The following is a 22,643-nucleotide window of genomic DNA, read 5'->3' as shown; positions in this document are numbered from 1 at the left end:
AAGGCCTTAACTTCTGCACCAGCCTTGAGGTTGCCTGATGTGATAAGCCCTTTCATTTCTTCCTGGATGAAAGATCTGGGATAGTAAAAAGGGGCACTGACTCACACTCTTGGGCCCTGGCATCAACCAGGGGCCTCAAAGAAATTAGACCTGGGGGTTGGGGATTTAGCTCAGTGGTAGAGAGCTTGTTTAGCGAGTGCAAGGCCCTGGGTTCCGTCCCCAGCTCCAAAAAAAAGAAAAGAAAAAAAAAAAAAAAAGAAATTAGACCTGGTGGTCAGAGGCTGCCCCCTTGCTTACACATCATTGCCATAATGGCCCTCCTGGTCAAGGATGCTGACAAACTGTCATTTGGCCAGAGCCTGACCATCACCATGCCTCATGCTATCGAAGGATATTTAAACAGCTCTCCCCTGACCCCGGGTGGATGGCCCACCAACACCAGAATGACTCATTACCAGTCTCTCCTCTTAAACACCCCACCCCCCTAGTTCAGGTCCCAACCAAGCCAAACCTTGATGGACCACTGTATGACTGCTCGGACATTCTGTTCCACATCCAGGGGACCAGACCAGATCTTCAAGACAGCCCTTTGATGGATGCAGAGATAACATGGTTCACCAATGGTAGTAGCTTCATTCAAGAGGGACAGAGGTGTACTGCAACATTAGTGGTCTCAAACACTGAGATCATATGGGCAGAGCCACTCCCAACTGGAACATCGGCCCAGAAAGCTGAACTAATAGCTCTAACCAAGGCGTTGGAGCTGGGAAAAGACAAGAAACTTAATATTTACACAGATAGCCTGTATGCCTTTGTTACCACTCATGTCCATGAGGCTATTTATAAGGAGAGAGGCCTTCTGATGACAGAAGAAAAGACTATCAAAAATACAGAGGAAATCCTCTCCCTACTAAGGGTCATATGGGGGCCTAAACAGTTGGTTATCATCCACTGTCCAGAGCATCAAAACAAAAAAGACGCCATCTCAAAGGGCAACAACAAAGCAGATCAAACAGCCTAGCAGGTAGCCCTAGAAATTAGGCCCTTCCTGCTCCCTAAACCCATGAGACCTCACACTCTCCAACTAGCCACATATGCTACAGAGGATGTGATCTGGGCCAGGAACCTACCTATGTCTCAGTGTCATAAGGGGTGGTGGAGGACAGCAGACTGCAAACTAATTGTACCAGAAGAAATGGGTCTGCCTGAACTCGAGCTTGAATAAGAGACCCTGGTGTGACTGCATCAGTATCCGCTCCTTGGTGGTCCTTTGGGGCTTGTAAACAGGTGCCAAAACAAAACAAACCAAAAAAGGAAAAACAAAAACCAAAAAGTTGAGTAAGCTGTGCTTCTATTCCCTTAAGCCCAAGAAAATACAACATTCCAAGACATAAAGTAATAGCCATGGGCTGGAGAGATGGCTCAGCGGTTAAGAGCACCCGACTACTCTTCCAGAGGTCCTGAGTTCAATTCCCAGCAACCACATGGTGGCTTACAACCATCTGTAAAGAGATCCGATGCCCTCTTCTGGTGTATCTGAAGACAGCTACAGTGTACTTATATATAATAAATAAATAAATCTTTAAAAAAATATTTATATAAAAAAAAAAGTAATGGCCATGACATACTCAAATCAGTCATCAGGACAAATATATAGTCACTACCTAGAACGGCAGACAAATAAGGGAAAAGACCCTAATAATAGATAAGTGGGACCGCAGAAATAAGCAAAAGAGGTTTCTCAGCTAAGCAAGGCTCTGCACGCCTTTGATCCCAGCACTTGGTAGGCAGAGGCAATCGGATCTCTGAGTTCAAGACCAGTCTGGTCTACAAAGTGAGTTCCAGGACATCCAAAACTAAAAAGAGAAACCTTGTGTTGAAAAACACAAAAACAACAACGACAATACCTTAGATGTGTATTCTTGAAGGTGTTTGCAAAAACACTGTTACCTGATTTGCTTCTCACACCCATGAAGTAGATAAGGCAGGTAAGATCACTGTTTACCTACAAAGTGCATCCCAACACAGTCCCTTCCCATCATTTATGTTCAGCGTTCAACACCCCCCAAATACAGCAAAACTCGAACCAACTGCAATGCAACCCTTACTAAGGTAAACATAAACCTCTGGGTCCCCACCTATAAAACATGAGCAAGGTTGTTAGGAAAATTAAAAAGATGATCCTCTATACTAGCAAAACGTCAGAAACACTGGAAGCTAAGAAGATGCCCTGCTGCTATCATTAACAATAAACGAGCACCTGGCGTAACAGGACCCTCAGGGACAATCCTTTGAATATTTCACAGCTCCCGCGACGCCCCGCGATCCTCAGCCACAATCCCATTAACAAGCCCCCAAACAGACCCACCCCCTCGAAAATCGCCTACTCCCACAAACCTGGCCCCCGGTAGATTCTCCTTTCACCCTCGGTTACGAAGGAGACCTTCCTCTCGCACCGGCGTGATCAAACAGCAGCCACTCTAGGCCTAGCCATCCCGAGAGCACTCAGGCCGCACGCTAGCCAAGGGCCCGTGCCGGTTAGCTGGCCGCGCGCGCTGCTCCGCCACGAGCCCGCCGGACCACACCTCACCTCAAGTTGTCTCTCGCACAGTGAAGATACGATTAGTTTAAACTATGATCCCGCCCCCTCTCGCCGCCCTCTCATTGGCCCCACTCGGCTGTTGTTCGCCGGGCACTCAGGCGGACCCGGGAAAAGGAAGTACAAGGGCCACTGTAAAGGGAAAAAAGGGGGAGGGGGGAATACTACTTCCGGATCCCGGACTTGCCTTGAACCACAAATCCCAGCAAACCCCGCGGCTTCGGCGTCCAGCCCTGATGAACTACAAGTTCCGGACTGCACTACGAGCACGTTCAACTGAGCCGTCTAGGGAGTGGTGACTAAGGTAGTTGCTATGGGGTTACGCTGAGTAACTTTTCAGGTAGTGAGACGCTGAAGCCTGAGGGTAAGCGACTGCGGGTGAGTTGGGCGGGAGAACGGGAAAATTAGTCTACACTAGAGCTCTCTGAAAGGGCAGGAACTCCACAAAAAGAATAAGAACTTTGCCAAACCGGGACCTGAGATTCTCCCCAAACCCTCATCCTCTTCATGAGTGAACACAACACTCGAGATAAACTGTGAGACTACGGAGATTATACCCATGCATATTTTGGCGGTGCTTAGGAGCTCAAGAATGGCGCTTTCCCAGTACTGGTGCCTCAAGTCCCAATCCCAGATGCGGGGGAAATCAGAAACGCCCTCGGGCATGATGTTGGTTTTCCTCGGAAGAACCAGGAATTGCTTCACATGACACATCAGGGTAATTCGCGGTCCTTGATTTCTGGAGATATAGAAAATGACACGGGGCTAAAAGGTCCCCCTTTTCTTACTCTTCCAAGCAAGAAGACCGTTTCAGGGAATCACCAGATTCCTCATATCCACACATGTATGAGTGTTGTCTGTATATTAGCTTTTTCTTCCTAGACCTCTGCATGATCAGTTTCTGGAAGCTATAGTTTATAGTTCCTCAAAAAGAGTTTAGTACATTTAGTAACTTACCAAGTTTTTTTTTTTAAAGCCTCTCTTTTTGTATTAAAACAACTCTATGAATCAGTGATATTTATCTCCATTTCACAGATCAAAAAACTGAAACCCAGAGATAAGTGACTTGCCCAAGGCCACTATTGACAATGCTAGTAGATTCTAGTTCTTTAAGGTCAAACGTTTTCTGTTTAGCTTGACCTGGCTGCATCTATAGCTCGTGCTTTTCCAAGGATTACATTAAACTGCCCGAGGAAAAACGAACCTGTATGACCATCCTGAGTTCTTTACACTTCAACATGAATCAGTTTCAAATCCATCCTTGAAAGTATTAATGAAGAAAGGAAACTAAAGAGTGAAAAAATGGGAATCAAACACATTTAAACAAAGCAAGAAACAGCTGACAGGACACCTGAGGTCTGAAGCTACCGAGATTCACTGGCCCTTGGTACACATATTTTAAAATGCTTCTGGGCTGTCTTCTGTTTCCAACCTCTCTATTCACTATACCCACCTCTTAGAGCTCCTCGACAGCCACACCTTCATTTGCCACCTGCCAGTCTCCAGCTAAGCCTTCATCTCTGAAGTTCCAAATCTATATAACTAATCATGTCCTTGACATCTCCTTCAGGATATATTTGAGACATGTCAAGTTCAGTATTTCTGTATGCACGCCAATCCTCTCTTCCAAGCCTGGGTCTCACCCAGTAGTCCCACAATGTATACAAGTCAAGTCCCCAGGCATCATCCTTAATAACTCTTTCATTTCGAACAAATGTAGTCCATTTAATACCTAAATGTCTCTTTTTCTTATTTCAAATTTTATACATGCACATGTTTTGATCAAATCTACCTTCCCTCATTCCCTCACCTCCAAAGGTGGTGACCTCACTTCACATTAGGCCCCTAAATGTCTTTAAAAAAAAAAAAAAAAAAACTCACAGAGATCCACCTGCCTTTCCCTCAACAAGTAATGGGATTAAAGATGTGCACCACCACGCCTAACTAAATGCTAACGACGACTCCTCCTCCTTTTCTTCCTCCTCCCCCTCCTCCTCCTCATTTTCTTCGATGGGGTTTCTCTGCGTGTAGTCCTGGCTGTCCTGGAGCTCCCTCTGTAGAGCAGGCTGGCCTCAAACTCACCAATGTGGGTGCTAGGAACTGAACTCAGGCCCTCCGCAAGGGCACCAAGTGGTCTTGGCTGAGCCATCTCCCCATCTCCCACTGTTTTGTTTTGTTTTTCTTTTAAAGACATGGTCTTCCTTTGTATCCAGGCTGTCTTCAAATTTGTGATCATCCTGTCTCTGACTCCTAATTGTAAATAATTTGCATACAGTCCTAGCTACCATCCTATCCTGCATTCCCATGCAGATCCTTCACATACTTCAACCAAAATAACTCTTTAAAATGAAAATCTGCTCTTGTTCACTCTCCTTACCCGAAATTCAATATATACCCTGTGTCTTCCTGCTGCTTTTAGAATAAAGAAGCATGTCAGGGTGGCCTCTGCCCACCTCTCCAGCCTGTACTCTAACTATACACATTCCTTTTTTCCCATTCTAGTTTATATCACTTCCAAATTTCTGAGCACACACTAGAACTAGACCATGGAGGCATGGCCTTTGCCCACAGCGTGTAATGCTTGATTTTTTTTGTGGAGAGTGGGTGATGAAAGCGAGCCATACATGTTAAGTCGTCTGACTCTCAGCTACACCCCAAGCCCCTGGGATGCTCATCTTTTCCTCCTGTTACCGTACTTTTTGCCTATACTTATCCTTCAGGTCTCTCAGTCACTTCTTCAGAAATGACCAGCTCAGCCCGCTCACATCTCCTTCTCTATCATTTATTCAGTTGTAGCAGTCAGGCGGTGAGTCTATATGACATCCAACCATGAGGCAAACACAGTTCCTGACCTGCTGGAGTTTCTGGTCAGGTAGACAGTGAACAGATAGAGTATTTTCAAGGCTGCCATGACAATAAGGATAGTGTATGATGAGAGCCAAGTAGAAAGATTCCAGATCCAGATTTGGGGATGAGGAAACATTTCTCAGAAAAAGTTCAAACTGGAGCTAGCTTCCAAAGTATGAATAACAAAGGGAAAGTTGAAAGAAACTACTGCATTCCAAGCAGATCAGTCTGGATAGGGAAACTTTCAGAGCTGCAGGCCCATGAGAGTGGGGGGACCTGACTATATGTTGTTAGATTTGATGGATTCCAGAATTAGTGAAGATAAGAAAGGGAGTCCACAGGCAGGAGCCAAGTTATCCCTGGACTCCTGGGGATGGAACCTTCCAGACAACGTTGGCTGTGTAGCCCATTTTTCATGGCATCCTTTGATTTTTTTCCCCCTCCTTCTGCAGTCTTTGAGCTAGGCTGTCAGTCTCCTATCAGCTCTCCTCATCTGACCATTGCTGCTTACATGCCTCCAGTACCATCATGTCAAAACATGCTTGAGAAAGGACAGAAACTAGCTAGCAGTAAAACAGATTCAAATTCTTAGTAATTCTCCAAACTGGAAAATTTTTGTCATCATATTGCTAAATGTACAATAAAGTTAAAAATGTCATGTATACTATGTACCACTTAGCACTATTTAAAAAGGTAAGATGAATATACAGGAATTTGAAAAGACAAAAAAATTATTGATTTACAAAGAAATATCCAGGGTTTATTTATAAAGATCTAGTGTCTTTTACCTGTATTCTAGGAAGTACCAAACTCTTCATGGAAATTAAGACTTTGTTCCTGCATCTGCTTTTTTAAAAATATCATTTATTTATTTTATCTGAGTACACTGTAGCTGTCTTCAGACACACCAGAAGAGGGCATTGGATTCCATTACAGATGGTTGTGAGTCACCATGTGATTGCTGGGAATGGAACTCAGGACCTCTGGAAGAGCAGTCAGTGCTCTTAACCACTGAGCCATCTCCCCAGCTCTGCTTATACATCATGTTGTTTTACTTGATGTCAGCTATCATATTAACAGCTATAGATTTTTTGTTTTGTTTTTCTGGGACAGGGTTTGTCTGTGTAGCCCTGGCTTTCCTGGAACTCCCTCTGTAGATCAGACTGGCATCAAACTCAGAGACCTGCCTGCCACTGCCTCCCAAGTGCTGGGATTAAAGGTGGATGCCCCACTGCCAGCAACATGTACATTTTAAGAAATTAAGTTTTGAAAAGAAAACTTCCAATTCAAAACAAGGGTACCCTTAAACCTATCACTGGTCAGATCAGCGAGTCAGCCTGGTGAGACGAATATCACATGGAGAGTCCTCACTCAGAAGAGCTGCTGGGAAAGCACCTAACTCCAGTGCAGCAGCAGGGCTGAGGAAGGGGGCATTGAGGCTGAGAGTCTGGGGTTCTTCGTGACACACTGAAGCCATCATTCATCCCTTCATTAATCCATTTATCCATCAAACCAGTACCGTCTTTGTCAAGTTCTGTGTGGAGTTTTGATAGAAACACAAGTCTAACTTTCTGTCCCTGTCCTCAAGTTTACAGGAAGAAAACAGAAACTAAATAAATAATAAATTAGTATGGAGGACTGAAGGTGTAACTCAATCCCTAGAGTACTTGTTCTGGCATGCACCTAACACAGAGAGAGTAAAGTACTCACAGTATGGCTGCTACTTCCGTGTATTGAACGTCTTCTCTACACCATACAATAGGTCTTCAGGTAGGATTCATCTGCATTTCACAAGTATTTACTATCACAACAGATGATAGTAAAGCTGTGTCCAAAGTGCCACTGAGGAAGGGGTCAGTTAGCTGTCGCTGCCTGTGGAACCATCCAAAGCCACCGTGGCTTCAAACATTAAGTCTTTATTCTTCCTTTGGTGGCTCTGAGGTACCTGGATGGTTTTTATTTTGGTTCAGTTCACTTGGGGCTTAGGTGACCTCCCAGTCTTGACATGGGAGTTAGCTGGTGTGGACTAGTTGAAGCTGGCCTCAGCTCATGTCATTGCCTCATTTTCAATGCCCTCTCCCACCAGCCCGCCCTCCAGCCCTCGGGCGAGTTCTCATGGCAGAGGCAGGGAGCAGAGAGCAAGCCTTCCAACAAAGCTTCTGTCAGCCAGGCTGGAGACAGAGCTCACTGTTAGAGCACTTTCCTAGCAGCTAAAGACTCCTGAGTTCAGTTCTCTGCGCCTCAAACAAAACAAAACCTTAAATCTCCTATTTTCTTCATTTTCTCAGCATTTCAATGGCTGGTTCAAATGCTGAGCTCACCATCAGTGTATAAAATTATAGGAGAGACTATGAATAGGAATCATTGATTCTTGCCAGATTTAATACCTAAATCGATAAATTAAAACTCATCTGTTTTCTCTGGAAAAGTTTTTTTTTTATAATTTAACAAATCTAAGTGTGATGACACGTGTCTGTAATCTTCACACTTGGGCAGTAGAAGCAGAGAAAATCAGGAATTCAAGTCATCCTTGGCCACCTAGTGGGTTCCAGGTCAGCCAAAGCTATATGAGAACCTGTTTCAAAATGGAAGTGGTGTAGCTATAGAGATGACTCAGTGTTTAAGTGTATGTACTACTTCTGAAGAGGGCCTGAGTTTAGTTCCTAGCAACTGCACTGGGTGACTCACAACAACCTGTAACTCCAGGGTATCCTGCCTTCTGGCATCTATGGGTACCTTCATGCAGGCATATACATAACACACACACACACACACACACACACACACACACACACACACACATATACATGTATGTGTGTTATATATATTAAATACACACACACAGATATAGACATACATTTTCAAGGCTATATATAAGAAGGCACATGGGGCTGGAGAGACCCCAGCAGTTAAAGCACTGAGCACTGTCTGCTCTTCCACAGGACCCAGAGTCACCAGAGTCAGTTCTCAGTACCCATGTGGGAGCTCAATCCATTTATGACTCCATTTCCACAGCATCTGACAGTTCTCCATAGGCACCAAACACCAGGCACATTTATACATAAAGGCAAAACACTCATAAAGTAAATGTAAAACTACGTTTTTTTTTTTGTTTTTTTTTTTTTTTCCGGAGTTGGGGACCGAACCCAGGGCCTTGCGCTTGCTAGGCAAGCGCTCTACCACTGAGCTAAATCCCCAACCCTACGTTTTAAATCCAAAAGAGTACTTTAGGAACTAAAGAGACAGTTTGGTTGGTAAAGTACTTGCCCTGCAAGCATAAGGAACTGAGTTCACAAGACATGGTGGTACACACTTGTAACCCCAGCACTGGGGAGTCAGAGGCAGTCAGAGACCTGGCTAGCAGCTTAGCCTGCCTGGCAAGTTCTAGGCCATTAAGAGACCCTTTCTCAAAACAACAACAACAACAACAAAGTGGGAGAAGTGGATGGCAACTGAGGAAGGACACCCAAGGGTCTCCACATACATGTACACATGAGTCTGGACACACATACCCACATTTATAAACACACAAGAAAGAACAATAATCACTGCACGTGGGTTGCAGGAGGAGAATCTCCATGAGTTCAAAGCAACCTGGTCTACATTAACAAGTTTCAGACCAGGGACTGGTCTTTAAAACAAATATATGACAAAAAAATGGTCATATAGGGACTCTGTCTTTAAAACAAAACAAACAAAAAACAGCAGGGCGTGGTGGTTCAATCTTTTAATCTCAATGCTTGGGAGGCAAAGTAAAGAAAGGGAAGGGGGAAGTGGAGGTGGTGGTCCAGGCCCAGGTCCCTTGGGGCTGAGTGCTGAAACAGAATGTTCACTAAATAGGCAACTGTAAATTGGAACTGGCTACAATTTTAATTGCTCTGCCGCAATCAATAGGAGCCCAGCAAGCCTCTCTGCTTCTGCCAGGGCTCTAGGATTTGTCCTTCGTCTTTATTTCTTTTGGTCAGGCACAGGGCAGCAGGCACTCTACCAACACTTGCAGAATTGAATTGCTATCTTACTGGGAATGAGGTGTGGAGTGAAACAGCTGAAGCTGGGAGCCAATTGTTAGCCATTGTTAGAATAACTCAGTGTCAACTGCCCAAATAGAAATCAGAGTATAGGGCAGTTTCTCACTTGCCAAGGGCTTCTGATGACATGAACAGAGACGCAATGCTAGCCATAACAAGCAGAGCCACCCACCATCTTAGTGCTCTATTTGCATCTTCTTCAAAAGAATTAATTGGAAGTTGGTGCTACACAAAATCATTTCTGCACTAAAGTTCTAGTCACCAAAGAACAGTAAAAACTTATTTGGTTTTTTAAAATACGTGTTCAGTGGTTCAGAACTCAGGCTCCAATCTAGGGCTTAGTCTGACGATAAGGATTCAATCCCCAAAGGCACCAAACCCATTGCAGGAAAATAGGATGTCCTGGCCCACTCCCATACTCTCAGCGCGTGGGAAGTGGAAGCAAGAGGCTTACAGGTCCAAGGTTAACATTAGCTACACCAGGGGTTTGAGGTCAGCTGAGACACACGGGATCTTATCTCCAAAAAAAACAAACATAAAGCGAAACAAAAAATAGGGGCTAGAAAGATGGCTCAGCAGTCAGGAGCACTGGGTATTCTTTCAGAGAACCCAGGTTCAATTCCCATCACCAACATGATGGGTCACAGCAGTCTATAACTCCAGCCCCAGGGGTTCTGACCTCTGGCCTCTATAGGGAGCAGACATAAATGGTGCACAAATATGCATATAGACAAAACAGCCACATACATTTTTAAATAAATAAATGAATGAATGAATGAATGAATGAATGTGGGCACTAATCTAGGTTGGGCTTCTGCCTGAGTTAGGTTCCTCTAGTTTTACAAAAGAAGACTGTGGAGGGTGCAGATGTGACTCAATACCAGAGCTTACCTGCCCAGTATGTGCAACAGGTGTACATTCAATCCCTAACACCACAGAATTCAAATAATGATGGTGGTGGTAGTGGTGGTGATGAGATGATGATGAGTTATTGAATGCCTATAGATTTTCCTAAACCAAAAAACCAAAAGGAGACTAAGTTACTCTGGCATGGGTGAGAAAACACGCCAGTCAGGGCAGCTAGGACCCTCACCATATTGCCCATGTGTTCCTTCAAGCTTGACTTTGTGTTGCCCCGGGGGTCTTCATCTCTGCAGCTGTAAGTTCCAGATCTCCTCTTTTTTCTGTTTTTATTTTGAGATACAACTTTGTATAGGATAGTAGTCACTTCAAACTTGCTCTGTAACTGAAAGTGACTTTGAACTCCTGATCTTTCTGCTTCCACCTCCCAAGTACTTGGATTACAAATGTAAGCCACCACAACCACTTACTGTTTTTAGAAAGAATCTCACTATGTAACCCAGGTTGGACCTGAACTTGAGCTCTTGTCTTAGCCTTCCTCCCAAGTGGGAGGGAGAGTACTATGCTCAGCTAAGATCTTCCTTCTTGATCATGACTTTTCTAAGTTTCTTCAGTAATGGAAATTGTTTTTATTTACTTATCTTATGTATATGATATGAGTACTTTATAGCGGGTGTCTGACACAACAGAAGAGGATATTAGATCCCATTACAGATGGTTGTGAGCCACCATGTGGTTGCTGGGAATTGAACTCAGGACCTCTGGAAGAGTAGTTACTGCTCTTAACTGCTGAGCCATCTCTCCAGCCCCAGTAATGGAAAATTAAACTCTCAAATAAAGCTCAATAACTCCTTCTTTTTGTTATTGTTGTTGGGTTTTGTTTGTTTGTTTTAAGATAGGGTCTTTCTATGAAGTCCTAGAACTCACTATGTAGACTAGCCTATTCTTGAACTCAGATTTGGCCACTAGTCTCAGGCTTCAACTCAAGTTCTGTTCTCCATCAAGTTACCACAGTTTCCTGTAGACTTGGTATCTAAAAGATTCAGATATTTCTAATGAACAATCCATGTCCATGGGGACCATCAAATACGTGACAGAATTCAGATGCTGTGTGACTCAGGCTGACATTTCCCAAAAGGTTGTTGTTGAGGTGTCTCATGTAGCCCAGTCTGCCCTCAAACTCACTATGCAGCTAGGGTGACCTTGACTCCTGATGGCCCTGTCCCTCCTTCTTAAATCCTGAGTAACAGGTATGTGTCACTATGCTCAGTGAGACTGCTATTTTTTTTCTTGATTTTTCAAGACAGCTGTTTTCTGTGTAGTCCTGGTTGTCTAGGAATTCTCTTTGTAGACCAGGCTGGCCTTGAATTCATGTAGATCCACCTGCCTCTGCTTCCCCAAGTGCTGAGACTGAAGGTGTGCCCCCCTACAGCAGTAAAACCCTAAGACACATATATGAAATTACCAAGAAAGGAATTTACTTGCACTGCATTCATTAAGGCTAAACTGAAACCAGGTCCTTTCCTTCCTGAGTTTTATAGTTGTTGAGATAGGATTTCATTATATATATTACCCAGGCCGACCTTGACTTTATGGTCCTCCTACCTCAGCCTCCTGTGTTCACCAGCCACTTAGCATTCCCAGCGGTTTTTGCATTCTCAACTATGTCCTTTGATTTTTGTTGTTTTTGACATGGTGTCTTGCTGTGTTGCTCAAGCTGGCCTAAAACTGACAATCTTCCATCTTTAGTGTCCCAAGGGCTAGGACTACAGATGTGCCTCTTGGCTTTGACTTTTAACAAAATTTATTTGAATAGTGCTTGCCAATTTTATTGTCTCTGCATATAGATTAATTTTTTCTTTTGACTCCTGTGATTAGTGAGTATTATATATCCCAAGGTTTCCCTTTGTGCTTTGGCTGCCAGGTAGGTCATAACTAAGTCCTGAGGTCCCTGATACATTTACTCTTTTAACCTAGTTTCTGGCACCCCCACCCCTTTGTGGGTGGTGGCGATGGTGGTGGTGGTTTTGAGAAACAGGGTCTTTCTGTGTAACTCATGGCTGTCCTGGAACTTGCTTTGTAGATCAGGCTGGCCTCGAACTTGAACAGGATCAGCCTGCCTGTATCTTCTGAGTGCTGGGATTAAAAGTGTGTGCCTGGCTTTCGTCTTCCATTCTTAATTTTCTCTATCAGTATTGTCCAGACTGGTGACCATTAGTCATATGTGACAATTAAGCACCTGACTCAACAGGTGGCTAATTCATCTTGGAATAGGCTCTAAAATAGCTCAGTAATTCCTAGTATTGGTTACATGTTAAATATTTTGAATATGCTGTTAGTATATTAGGATTGATTCTATTTCATTTTATTGAAATTATAGCTCCTAAAATTATCCATCTATTTACTTCTTCGAGTGTGTAGACTAGTCTGTGGAGGTCATGAGACAATTTTAAGGAGTTGATTTTCTCCTATCATATTTCAGGGATCAAATTCAGGTTGAGGCTTATGCAGCACGTGCCTTTACCTCCTGAACCTTCTCATTAGCCCACATAGCCCCTAAAATCTTGAAACTATGTGTCTAAAGAATCATGTGTGAGGCTTGCACTTGTGACTTGCATTCTCTCCTTCGGACAGCACTGCTTTACAAAGCACCTTGCTCTCTGAGTGTTTACTGCTGTAAACCCCATCCTTTTGGGAAGTGAGAAAGTAAGACAGAGAAGTGGCGACATTGGATAGAGTGAAAAGGGGCTCTAGTCTTTGTTTGCCTTTTGTTTATATGATTCACACACACAACACCACCACCCCATAGCCCTTGGTAGAGTTTTTCAGCTCTCTTCCTCCCAGGTGAGCAGTGTTCCACAGCTCTTCCTAGTCTCCAGGAAAAACCTGTTCTCAGCTTTACTTTCCCTAACATAATGGAAAGGATTGGATAAGACACATCACACATTACAAATGACTGATAACTTTGTGTTCACCTCTCTCTGAGGGATGTTTCCATTTTAACAGGGAACAATCCCTGAACCCAAAGGAACGAATCCCTTATGATGGCGTTTCAGGTATCAGTGACAGGTGAGTGAGGGTAGACTCTGGTTTTCTGTTTATACATGTGAGTGGAAGTAGGGTTCTCAAATGGAAAGGGCTGATAGACAAGCTGCACAGAGAAGACAGCTGATATCTGGTTGTGTCAGAAAGTGAAGGGCTCTCAGCAGCAGCCAGGTCCAGTGAAGGTCTTCAAGGGCTTGTCAGGTAATACAGTGCTGCAGGTGATGTCAACAGAGACGAGGCAGCAGGCAGTCTCTATGGTAACTATTGTGGAGTGGCAGGAGGGTTCTCAGAGTAGGATTCTGGAGACTATGACTGCTGTCCACAACTGACTCGGCTTAACTCTGGGCAAGTCTTTACCCTTTGGGTCTCAATTTCTTCATCTGGAAAATAGAAATGGGTACTGTAGCCATGTGTGATGGTACATATCCATAATTCCAACACTCAGGAAGCTGAGGAAGGTAGATCATTAATTTGAGGTTAGCCTGGGCTACATTAGACTCTGTGTCAATAAAACAAAACAAAACCTCTCCTAAGATGTGGGTGCTGTATCAGAGGAGTTCGAAGTGTCGGGAAGTTGCTCTGAGGAGTAAGAGGTATACTATACATGAAAGCACCAGTGCCTTAACATGGAAATGCAGGATAGGCGGGCCTAGAGAACTAGAGTGGAAAGCAATATGGAGGGGTAGACACTCCACATCTGGAACATTGATTCTTCTCTGTCCTCCCAGGCTGAACCCAGACTCCCAGGGCCCATACTTCCACCTGATGAATGATGGCCTGAACTATGAGCAAACGGGACTATATGAACACTTCGGTGCAGGAGCCTCCTCTTGACTACTCCTTCAAGAGCGTCCAAATGATTCAAGGTCAGCCCGCAGAGCACACAACGTGACACCAGGTTGTATGGTACCATGGAGAAAAATCCTCAAGTCTTCTTTTTTTTTTTCAAAGATTTATTCATTTATTATATATAAGTATCTGCAGCTGTCTTCAGACACACCAGAAGAGGGCATCGGATCTCTTTACAGATGGTTGTGAGCCACCATGTGGTTGCCGGGAATTGAACTTAGGACCTCTGGAAGAGCAGTCAGTGCTCTAAACCACTGAGCCATCTCTCCAGCCCTCAAGTCTTCTTTTTAAAGAGTCTACACAGCTGGGCTATGGTGGCTCAGGCTTTTAATCCCTGCACTTGGGAGGCAGAGGCAGGAGGGTCTCTGTGGATTCAAGGTCTATGGAGTGAGTTCCAGGACAGCCAAAGCTACACACAGAGAAACCCTGTCTCGAAAAACAAAACAAGCAAAAAGCCTAGAGGAGAGGGTGGAGTAAAATTTTTTTGTTGTTGTGTTACTGCATTAAGGAGTGAATGCAAGGCCTCTGACACATAGGACAAATGTTTACATCTGAGCTTCGTCCTCAGCCTTGAGATTAAAAATATGCTATTTTAACTTTGTGTGTACGGGTGTTTACCTGCACCCCTTGTGTGCCAGGTCAGACAGCTGTGTGCCTCCACGCCGGGGCGGGCTTCAGCCAGGTCCTCTGAAGAGCAGCCAGTGCTCTTTAACTGCTGCGCTTTCCCTTCCAGATTCGTGAAATCTTTCTTTTTTTAAAATTTCTTTCAGATTATGTGTACGAATATTTTCCCGGAATGTATTTCTTTTTTTTTTTTTTTTCTTTTTTTTCTTTTTTTCGGAGCTGGGGACCGAACCCAGGGCCTTGCGCTTGCTAGGCAAGCGCTCTACCACTGAGCCAAATCCCCAACCCTCCAGTTAAAATTGTTAACAGGTTACTTCCATTCCATACATGCCAAATGTATTCCATCACCACCAACACTGCGCTGCCAGCTCTGCCCACATGCAATCTCGTTTACTAATCAGTGTCTTCTGAAATGGGCAGCTAACCCCTTCTACGGTGCACACTGAAGCTCTCATAGTGCCATATGCTCAAGGAGCAGACAGTTTTGCCACCCACCCCTGCCTTTAATTACCGACCTCACACCCATTAGCTGTTACCAGCCTAGGCTCTGGTGCAGGGCACTACTTCAGTTAGTATTCACCACACTGGCAACTCATGTCTGTATCCCCAGCAAATAATCACCTACTGTGATCCTTCCTGTGTTCTCCATTACTTGTGATGGCGTGCACAGTTCACAAAGGTTTTAGTTGCAGTAATAGCTTTGTTCAAGAAAGCAAAGGTGCTTGGGGAGGAGGGTAACACTCGTACTATAGCACAGGAAGTGTCAGCTTTCAATGGGAAGGTCTGACTATGCTTTCTGTGGACAATGAGGAAGACATTAGTCAGCTCTACCCAAGGTACCTACCTGTACTTGACAAAATAAATCTGCAGATGTCACACACTCCACCAGTGGTTCAGAACTTACTGAGCTCCTGATATTATGCAGTTATATACATATATGTGCAAACACATACACCAGGCACTTGGACTCCTTGCTAAGTCTCTTAAGCAGGGGTGGAGGGACATATATATCAAACCCAAGCCCTTTCTTAGGTTTGATATGGTAAAGGACAGAGTTGGGACACTATTTGCTAAATGAATCAAGATGGATCACAGATCAGAGACATCTAATTTAGGCAGAAGCTTTGGGCATGGTACCAAACATTGGCTTATCCCATGTACAACCAGTACTTGCTAATCCATTCACAAACTAAGTACTAAGGGGGCTTTTCATATATGCCTGCCAATCCTTTCCATCATGGAGATGGACAGATGACACCGAAAGTTCTTCAAAGAGACTTCTGGACATGTGGGAAGTTACAAGGCAACACTTCAGAAACTAGCAGGAGGATCAAGGCTTCTCTGAGGTTCCTGCACTCAGTGCCCCTCCCCCAGCTCCAGTTCTGTTAACTGTTGATATTTGGGGTCTGACTTCCAGACCTACTCTGAATTAGGAACCTTTTAACACATGCTCAAGAAGTGTGCTACCTTGGTGTAAGCTGAGGGGACAGATAAACATAACAGTTTTAAATACCCCTTTTACCCAAGGTAAGAGGAGCTCAGGCTGCCTCATATTATAGACAACTCCATCCAGTAGCTCCCTCACAGCTTAGGACCTGTCTTTGTGTGAGACATCCCCCTACCCTTCTGCAGTATCAGAACATGTGCTGATGTATGTGGAGTTACTCTGACATTTTTATTCATCTAAGTCAAACCATTTGAAAGTGTTTTGAAGGTGTGAAGAGGAGACATAATTTGGAGCCTACTCATAGACAGACAGAGAGAGGTACACTGCTCCATTATCCTTACTCACCCTACTCAGGCCTCAACCTCAGGCCCTGTTCATTCCAAGCTAAGGCAGTGAGCCACCTGGTGGATGCTGTCTGACCTGCAGCTGTAAGCCAGGTGAAGTGTGTAAAGGCAGGCAGGTGAAGTGTGTAAAGGTAGGCAGGTGAAGTGTGTAAAGGCAGGCAGGTGAAGTGTGTAAAGGCAGGCTGGCTAGATTTTGCAAAAGTGCTTTGTCCCTACAGGCCACTTAAGACTTTGCTAAAGGCTTAAAGGCAGTGGAGAAAATGGAACCACGTGAATTACACTGTAGTCTGGTTCTGGGTCTCCCACAAACGCCAACTTGGGCAGAGCCCACCCACCCTCATTATGAACCTCATTTGAAGAACACAGCAGGGGAGAGGTGTGTTTTCGCTGCACACTCACTTTCCAACATGAGTGTGCAGACTACCTGCTTGCACTGCCCGTTCATTTTCACTCCAGTCCAGCTTCTGTCCTCAAGCTTCAGTTACCAGCTTCTTTTGAGCTGCCAGAATTAGTGTTAAGTCCTTGTCTTTCCTAGAACTTACTCTCCACACTGCCCCTCTCCAAACACCTTTAAACTACTCTCTCAGGAGTTGGAAGGATGGCCTAGCACTAAGTAAGCACTGGCTGCTCTCAAAGTACCTGGCTTTGATCCTCAGCACTCACATGGCTCACAACCACCTGGAAGTCCTCAGGGATGGCTCTTCTGGCCTTAATAGGCATGGCAAACATATATGCAGGCAAAATACCCATATACATGGCATTTTAATTAAAAATAAATAAAACCATTCTCTCTTGCATCTTCCTGTTCTTCAGATTATTCACTAACTTTAAATGGCGTCCTCTTCCTCTCTGAGGAACTGCTCGTCTACCTAACAATCTATAACCTGTACTAATAGTTTGCAAGGCTATCTTCTCAGCTTTAGACCTTCATTCTTGCCTACTTGCCTAGCTAGCATCTCTTGCCTTTTCATTCAACAGGAGCTTCTAACACACCAAACCCAAGCCTGAACTCATCACTTTTCCAGTCCAATTTCTCCTAAACTTCTTCATCAGCTAAAGGGCCTGAACGAAAAGCTAGGCACCACTCTAATATAGCCTTCTACCTTCACATTCAGTCAGCCAGCAATTGCTATGTTCATGTTGTCTCATGCTAACTAAAGTAGACAGCACGATCTTTAAATTTTATGTACCTCCTAAATCCAGTCTACATAGATGCTTCTAAGTCACCTCTCAAGAGAAAGGCTAGTTGTCTGTCTTCAACACTCCAATGGCTTCCTATTTCCTACAGGACAGAGCCCTAGATCTTAGCCTAGCATTTGCGACTAAGGACTGGCTCCTGTCTGCTTTTTCCCTACCTGTGCTCTTGTGCATAGTGGACGTGTCTCCATCCCACTCTTCCTGAGTAAAGTAACTTTACTCATGTTTTCACCCTTTCTCCCCTCCTTTGCCTGGTTAACATCTCCTAATCTACCATGTTCAGCTTAGACTCACCTTCCCTGTGCTTAGTGCACCAAGACCTCTTCCTTACCAAAACAACTGTGGACTACCACATGAACACTTACTGCCAGTTTATTTCCATCCTGCCCACAGGAATTCCTGAGACACATCTGCTACATCCCTGCCCACTGCTCATCCAGAGCCTGCACATTCTCTTACTATTGTGTATCTATTTCCTTCCACAGTTTGTCATTAATGAAGACAATGGATATGTTCCGCTGACATGAATTCTATAGACTATACTATAATATAATACAATAGTATATTTTGTGACATTACCTTGGCTCACCCCAACAACTCAGGTTCTTATATAAAACGGAATAGGATCTACTCCACTCACAGGGGTAGTACATACAAACCCCAATAATGCAAGAGACACATGAAGACCATCTAGCCTAAAATTCTTTGGCCTACTCTAAGCTTACTCTGATCTACAGAGCTGGAGAAAGGGATGGTCTCAGACTCCAGTGCCGAGGCCCTGCCAAGCCCTCCAAGTAGCACTTGTGTGTTCATTTTTTCAGCTCTCCCTCATCACCCCCAAAGGCAGAAAAGCAAAGATGGTCACATACCTTGGGCTGGAAAAATGGCTTGGAGGTTATGAGCACTTGTTGTACCTAGAGTACTCAAGTTCAACCCCTAGTACTGACACAGTAGCTCACAACCACCCCTAACCCCATTCTAGAGAATCTCACACCCTCTTCTGACTTCTGCAGACACCAGGCACGCACATGCCATGTATGCACACAGGCAAAATACTCATGCAAATAAAATAGCCAAAAAAAATAAACTCAAGCCTTATTTTGTCATTGTAGATCTGATAAGCGAGGAGCCAAGGACAGGTCTACGACCAGTGAAGTATTCAAAGTCAGGAAAGTCACTGACCCAGTCCCTGTGGCTCAACAACAATGTCCTCAATGACCTGAAAGACTTCAACCAGGTGGTTTCACAGCTTCTACAGCACCCAGAGAATCTGGCCTGGATTGACCTCTCCTTCAATGACCTGACTACCATTGACCCTGTGAGTTCCTAGCCCTGGATGGACAAACATCAAGGGGGAGCTTGAAGCCACTGTGTCCAGCTCACAGCCTTTCAACTCCCTTCTCAAGGAAGCACAGGCAGTGGGGTGCAGTTCAAAGGGCACAGTTGTAGAGACACACAGATGTAAGCACAAACTTGAGTTTCCCCATTTTCTCACTGTCAGCAAGATATATAACTTGTTTTTTTTGGAGACAGGGTCTCAGTATGTACCTCTGGCTGCCCTGGAATTCACTATATAGACCAGGCTGCCTCCTAAGCTAGTTTCCTAAAACTTTGGCTTTCCTATGAATGGGAATAAGATGCCACAATCATGGTTGTTTTATAAGGATTAAATGAAAATGTAAGAGAACCAATTTTCAGTGGCTGAAGCAAAGCTATAGCACTCACCATTAGGCTCTGAACTGTGTCTTGTGCTGGGCCCTACTGTGAAAGCCATCAGTTGCTTTCTGTAAAATCTGTTTTATTTATTTATTTTTTTAAAGATTTATTTATTTATTTATTATGTATAGAGTTCTGCCTGAATATACACTTACACACCAGAAGAGGGCATCGGATCTCATTACAGATGGTTGTGAGCCACCATGTGGTTGCTGGGATTTGAACTCAGGGCCTCTGGAAGAACAGTCAGTGCTCTTAACCTCTGAGCCATCTCTCCAGCCCCCGTAAAATCTGTTTTAAAAACCTAGTTTGGCCAAGTATGTTGGTACTGGCTTCTAATTCTAGCACTTGGGAAGGTGGTGGAAGGAGGATGAGCTTAAGGTCATTCTCAGCTACATAGTGAGCTTGAGGCTACCCTAGACTACATGAGAGAGGAGGAGAAAGGAAAGAAGTTAGGAAAGGAAGCAAAGAAAACTCTAGAAAAAGGAAAGATCTTTGCCCAAGATCCCTATTGGCAGAAGAAAGGCTTGGGGCATGACTTGGAGACTTCCCCTATGATAGAAAATGAGATGAATTCAAGTAGGATCTTCAAACATATGTGCCAAGCTGATACTCCTTTGCAGATGGTATCCTAGATCATCTCAGCTGGAAAGGCCTTAAGGGGCAATAAGACTCAGGAAGGAGAGCTGTCACCCGAGCAGTCAAATGTATAGTTACACAGGTGCTAGGTCTGCTTTAGGGGTTTTTCCCTGAAAAGGACTTAAAAGGTTAATTTACTCATGTGTGTGTGTGTGATATGTGAGGAGAGGGGAAGAGGGAGGAGGGAGGAGGGAGGAAGGAGGGAGGGAGATGGCTCAGCTGTTAAGAGCATTTTTTGCTCTTGCAGAGGATCCAGGTTCAGCTCCCAGCACATGCACAGTCGTTCACTACCATCCATTGTAACTCCATTTCCGGAGGACCCGATGTCCTTCTGACTCAGAAGCACCAGGTTCCTATGCTGGGCACAGACGTACAAGGAGGCAAACACCCATACACAAAGGGCTATAAAGGTGGCTGCAGGTCAGGGCACTCGCTGCTCTCTCGGTTCCCATCACCCACACGGTGGCTCACAATTATATCTAACTCCAGTTTCAAGGGGGATGGAGGCTTGGAGGGAAGTCCAATGGCCTCTGCAAGCACTAAACATACATGTGATATATACACATACAGGTAGACAAAATAATCATATATATATATACACACACATATATATACACATATACACACACACACACACACACACACACACACATATATATATATATATGTGTGTGTGTGTGTCTTGGTTTTTGTTTTCTTTTTTTTTTCTTTCTTTTTTTAGGAGCTGGGGACTGAACCCAGGGCCTTCTCTACCACTGAGCTAAATCCCCAACCCCCTGGTTTTTGTTTTCTTAAGACAGGGTTTCTCTTTGTACCCCTGGCTGTCCTCGAACGCATGTATCCACCTGTGGCACCCGTGGCCTACTGAAAAACAGCATTTTTAGAAGTATAGGAAGCATACAAGTCATATAGAATGGCTATGAGGGCTGGAGAAGGAGGTCGGGTTGTTCTCCAAACTTTTCTTTCTCTGCCAGAGAAAGTCCACCCTGAGCAGACATCGTCTTTGTCCAGCCTGACTTTGATTTCCACCTTAACAGGTCCTAACAACATTCTTCAACCTAAGTGTCCTCTACCTTCATGGCAACAGCATACATCGCCTAGGGGAGGTGAATAAGCTAGCTGTCCTCCCTCGACTCCGGAGCCTGACCCTCCATGGGAACCCCATAGAGGAAGAAAAGGGGTACAGGTAAGGACCTGGATCTGGGGTCCAGATGAGTTTCCTTAAGGAACAAGGGGAGAGGAGACAAGAAATTCAAGACCATTCTTCTGCCACATACGGACCACAGAAGGATGTACTAGGCCTCTGAGTACACCCCTTGCTCTCAGAATGAAACTAGTCCTCCCAAGACATCAAGCTCCCCTCCATTCCGTGCTGTCGAAAGAGACAGCAGCAACCGGTAGGGGGCGGGGAGGGAGTTCTTTTGTAGGGGCCGGCCCTAAGCCCAAGTCTTCCCCACAGGCAGTATGTGCTGTGCAACCTGCCCCGTATCACCACGTTTGACTTCAGTGGAGTCACCAAGGCCGACCGCAGCACAGCAGAAGTATGGAAACGCATGAATATCAAGCCCAAGAAGGTCCGGATCAAGCAGGATGTACTCTGAGATTCGCAGGACCCGAGCACACCTAATGCCCTGAGGATGATCAGCTTGGTTTGACAATAAATGATTTGAGCTGTTGAACAGATTATACATCACCTGTGCTTGGTTAAGATGCTCTCCACACCCAGCAGCTACTAGTAAAACTTCAGAGTGAAGGCCAAAGCCTGCTTGCTGGTTACGACCCAGGAGCCAGGTTCTACCATGCAGGAAACTTTCCTGTCCTCTCTGGGCCCCTTAGTATTCATGGGATATCATGGGAATAGAGTAGATTAGCAATTTCTAAAATCTTTTTTCCCCAAGAGTTCTAACTCTGTGGCCCAGGCTGTCCTTGATCTTGTCGCAATCCTGTTGCTTCAGCCTCCTGAGTGCTGGTATTTCAGGAATAAGCCCCGTGTCTCACAGAAATCTTCATAGAGTGCCAAGGTCTGTGGAGCTGCCTTCAGCCTCCAGTAGGAACGGCAAACAGCTGTGATCTATTTCGAGCAGAGCAGGGTAGTTTTACTCTCAGGCTGTGATTCTGGCCAAGATTTCATTTCCTAGCGGGGCAGTGGTTGCACACAACTCTAAACCCAGCTCTCAGGAGAAAGAGGCAAGTTCTCTGTGAGTTCGAGGCCAGCCTGGTCTATGTAGAGTTCAAGGACAACCAGGGCTCCATAGTGAGACCCTGTCTCAACAGGAAGAAAATAATCATTTATTGAAAAGAAGACCAGCAGAGTAGGGTCTCTTCCTACCCCTAGGGGCAATGTGTAAGCCTCCTGGGGCAGGGTCCCCAACAGTCACAGCTGCTTCATATTCAAGTCTGTACAGCTCTGACAGTGTTACCATCAATGGAGAAGGGACAATGAATAA

General features: G+C 44.7%; 1 protein-coding gene across 7 annotated transcripts; it reads left to right on the top strand.

Moving 5' to 3' along the window:
* The first annotated feature begins 2,817 nt into the window (after window positions 1-2,817).
* Window positions 2,818-21,880, top strand: LOC116891771 (leucine-rich repeat-containing protein 51). 7 transcript variants are annotated; one of them, XM_032893098.1, is made up of 6 exons: window positions 2,823-2,903; window positions 13,342-13,404; window positions 14,109-14,246; window positions 18,954-19,159; window positions 21,234-21,382; window positions 21,656-21,880. In XM_032893098.1, the coding sequence occupies exons 3-6, from the start codon at window positions 14,165-14,167 to the stop codon at window positions 21,795-21,797; spliced, it is 579 nt and encodes a 192-aa protein (XP_032748989.1). In that variant the 5' UTR covers window positions 2,823-2,903; window positions 13,342-13,404; window positions 14,109-14,164; the 3' UTR covers window positions 21,798-21,880. The 7 variants fall into 7 exon arrangements, with proteins under 7 accessions (XP_032748992.1, XP_032748989.1, XP_032748987.1 ...); XM_032893096.1 differs by having other exon boundaries at window positions 2,831-2,963; XM_032893097.1 differs by having other exon boundaries at window positions 2,888-2,903; window positions 13,322-13,404.
* The last annotated feature ends 763 nt before the right edge of the window (window positions 21,881-22,643 follow it).

This window comes from Rattus rattus, chromosome 2, assembly GCF_011064425.1.
Source record: "Rattus rattus isolate New Zealand chromosome 2, Rrattus_CSIRO_v1, whole genome shotgun sequence".
Taxonomy (NCBI): domain Eukaryota; kingdom Metazoa; phylum Chordata; class Mammalia; order Rodentia; family Muridae; genus Rattus; species Rattus rattus.
Note: the sequence above shows the minus strand (reverse complement) of the source record. Positions and strands in the feature narration are given on the sequence as shown.

What these genes read in the sequence shown, in the direction of transcription:
- LOC116891771 (XM_032893101.1), top strand. Translation starts at nt 14,165, where the DNA reads ATGAGCAAACGGGACTATATGAACACTTCGGTGCAGGAGCCTCCTCTT. An exon ending in ACCTGACTACCATTGACCCT is followed by an intron (nt 19,160 to 21,233) that starts GTGAGTTCCTAG and finishes CCACCTTAACAG; the next exon opens with GTCCTAACAACATTCTTCAA. An exon ending in GAGGAAGAAAAGGGGTACAG is followed by an intron (nt 21,383 to 21,655) that starts GTAAGGACCTGG and finishes TCTTCCCCACAG; the next exon opens with GCAGTATGTGCTGTGCAACC.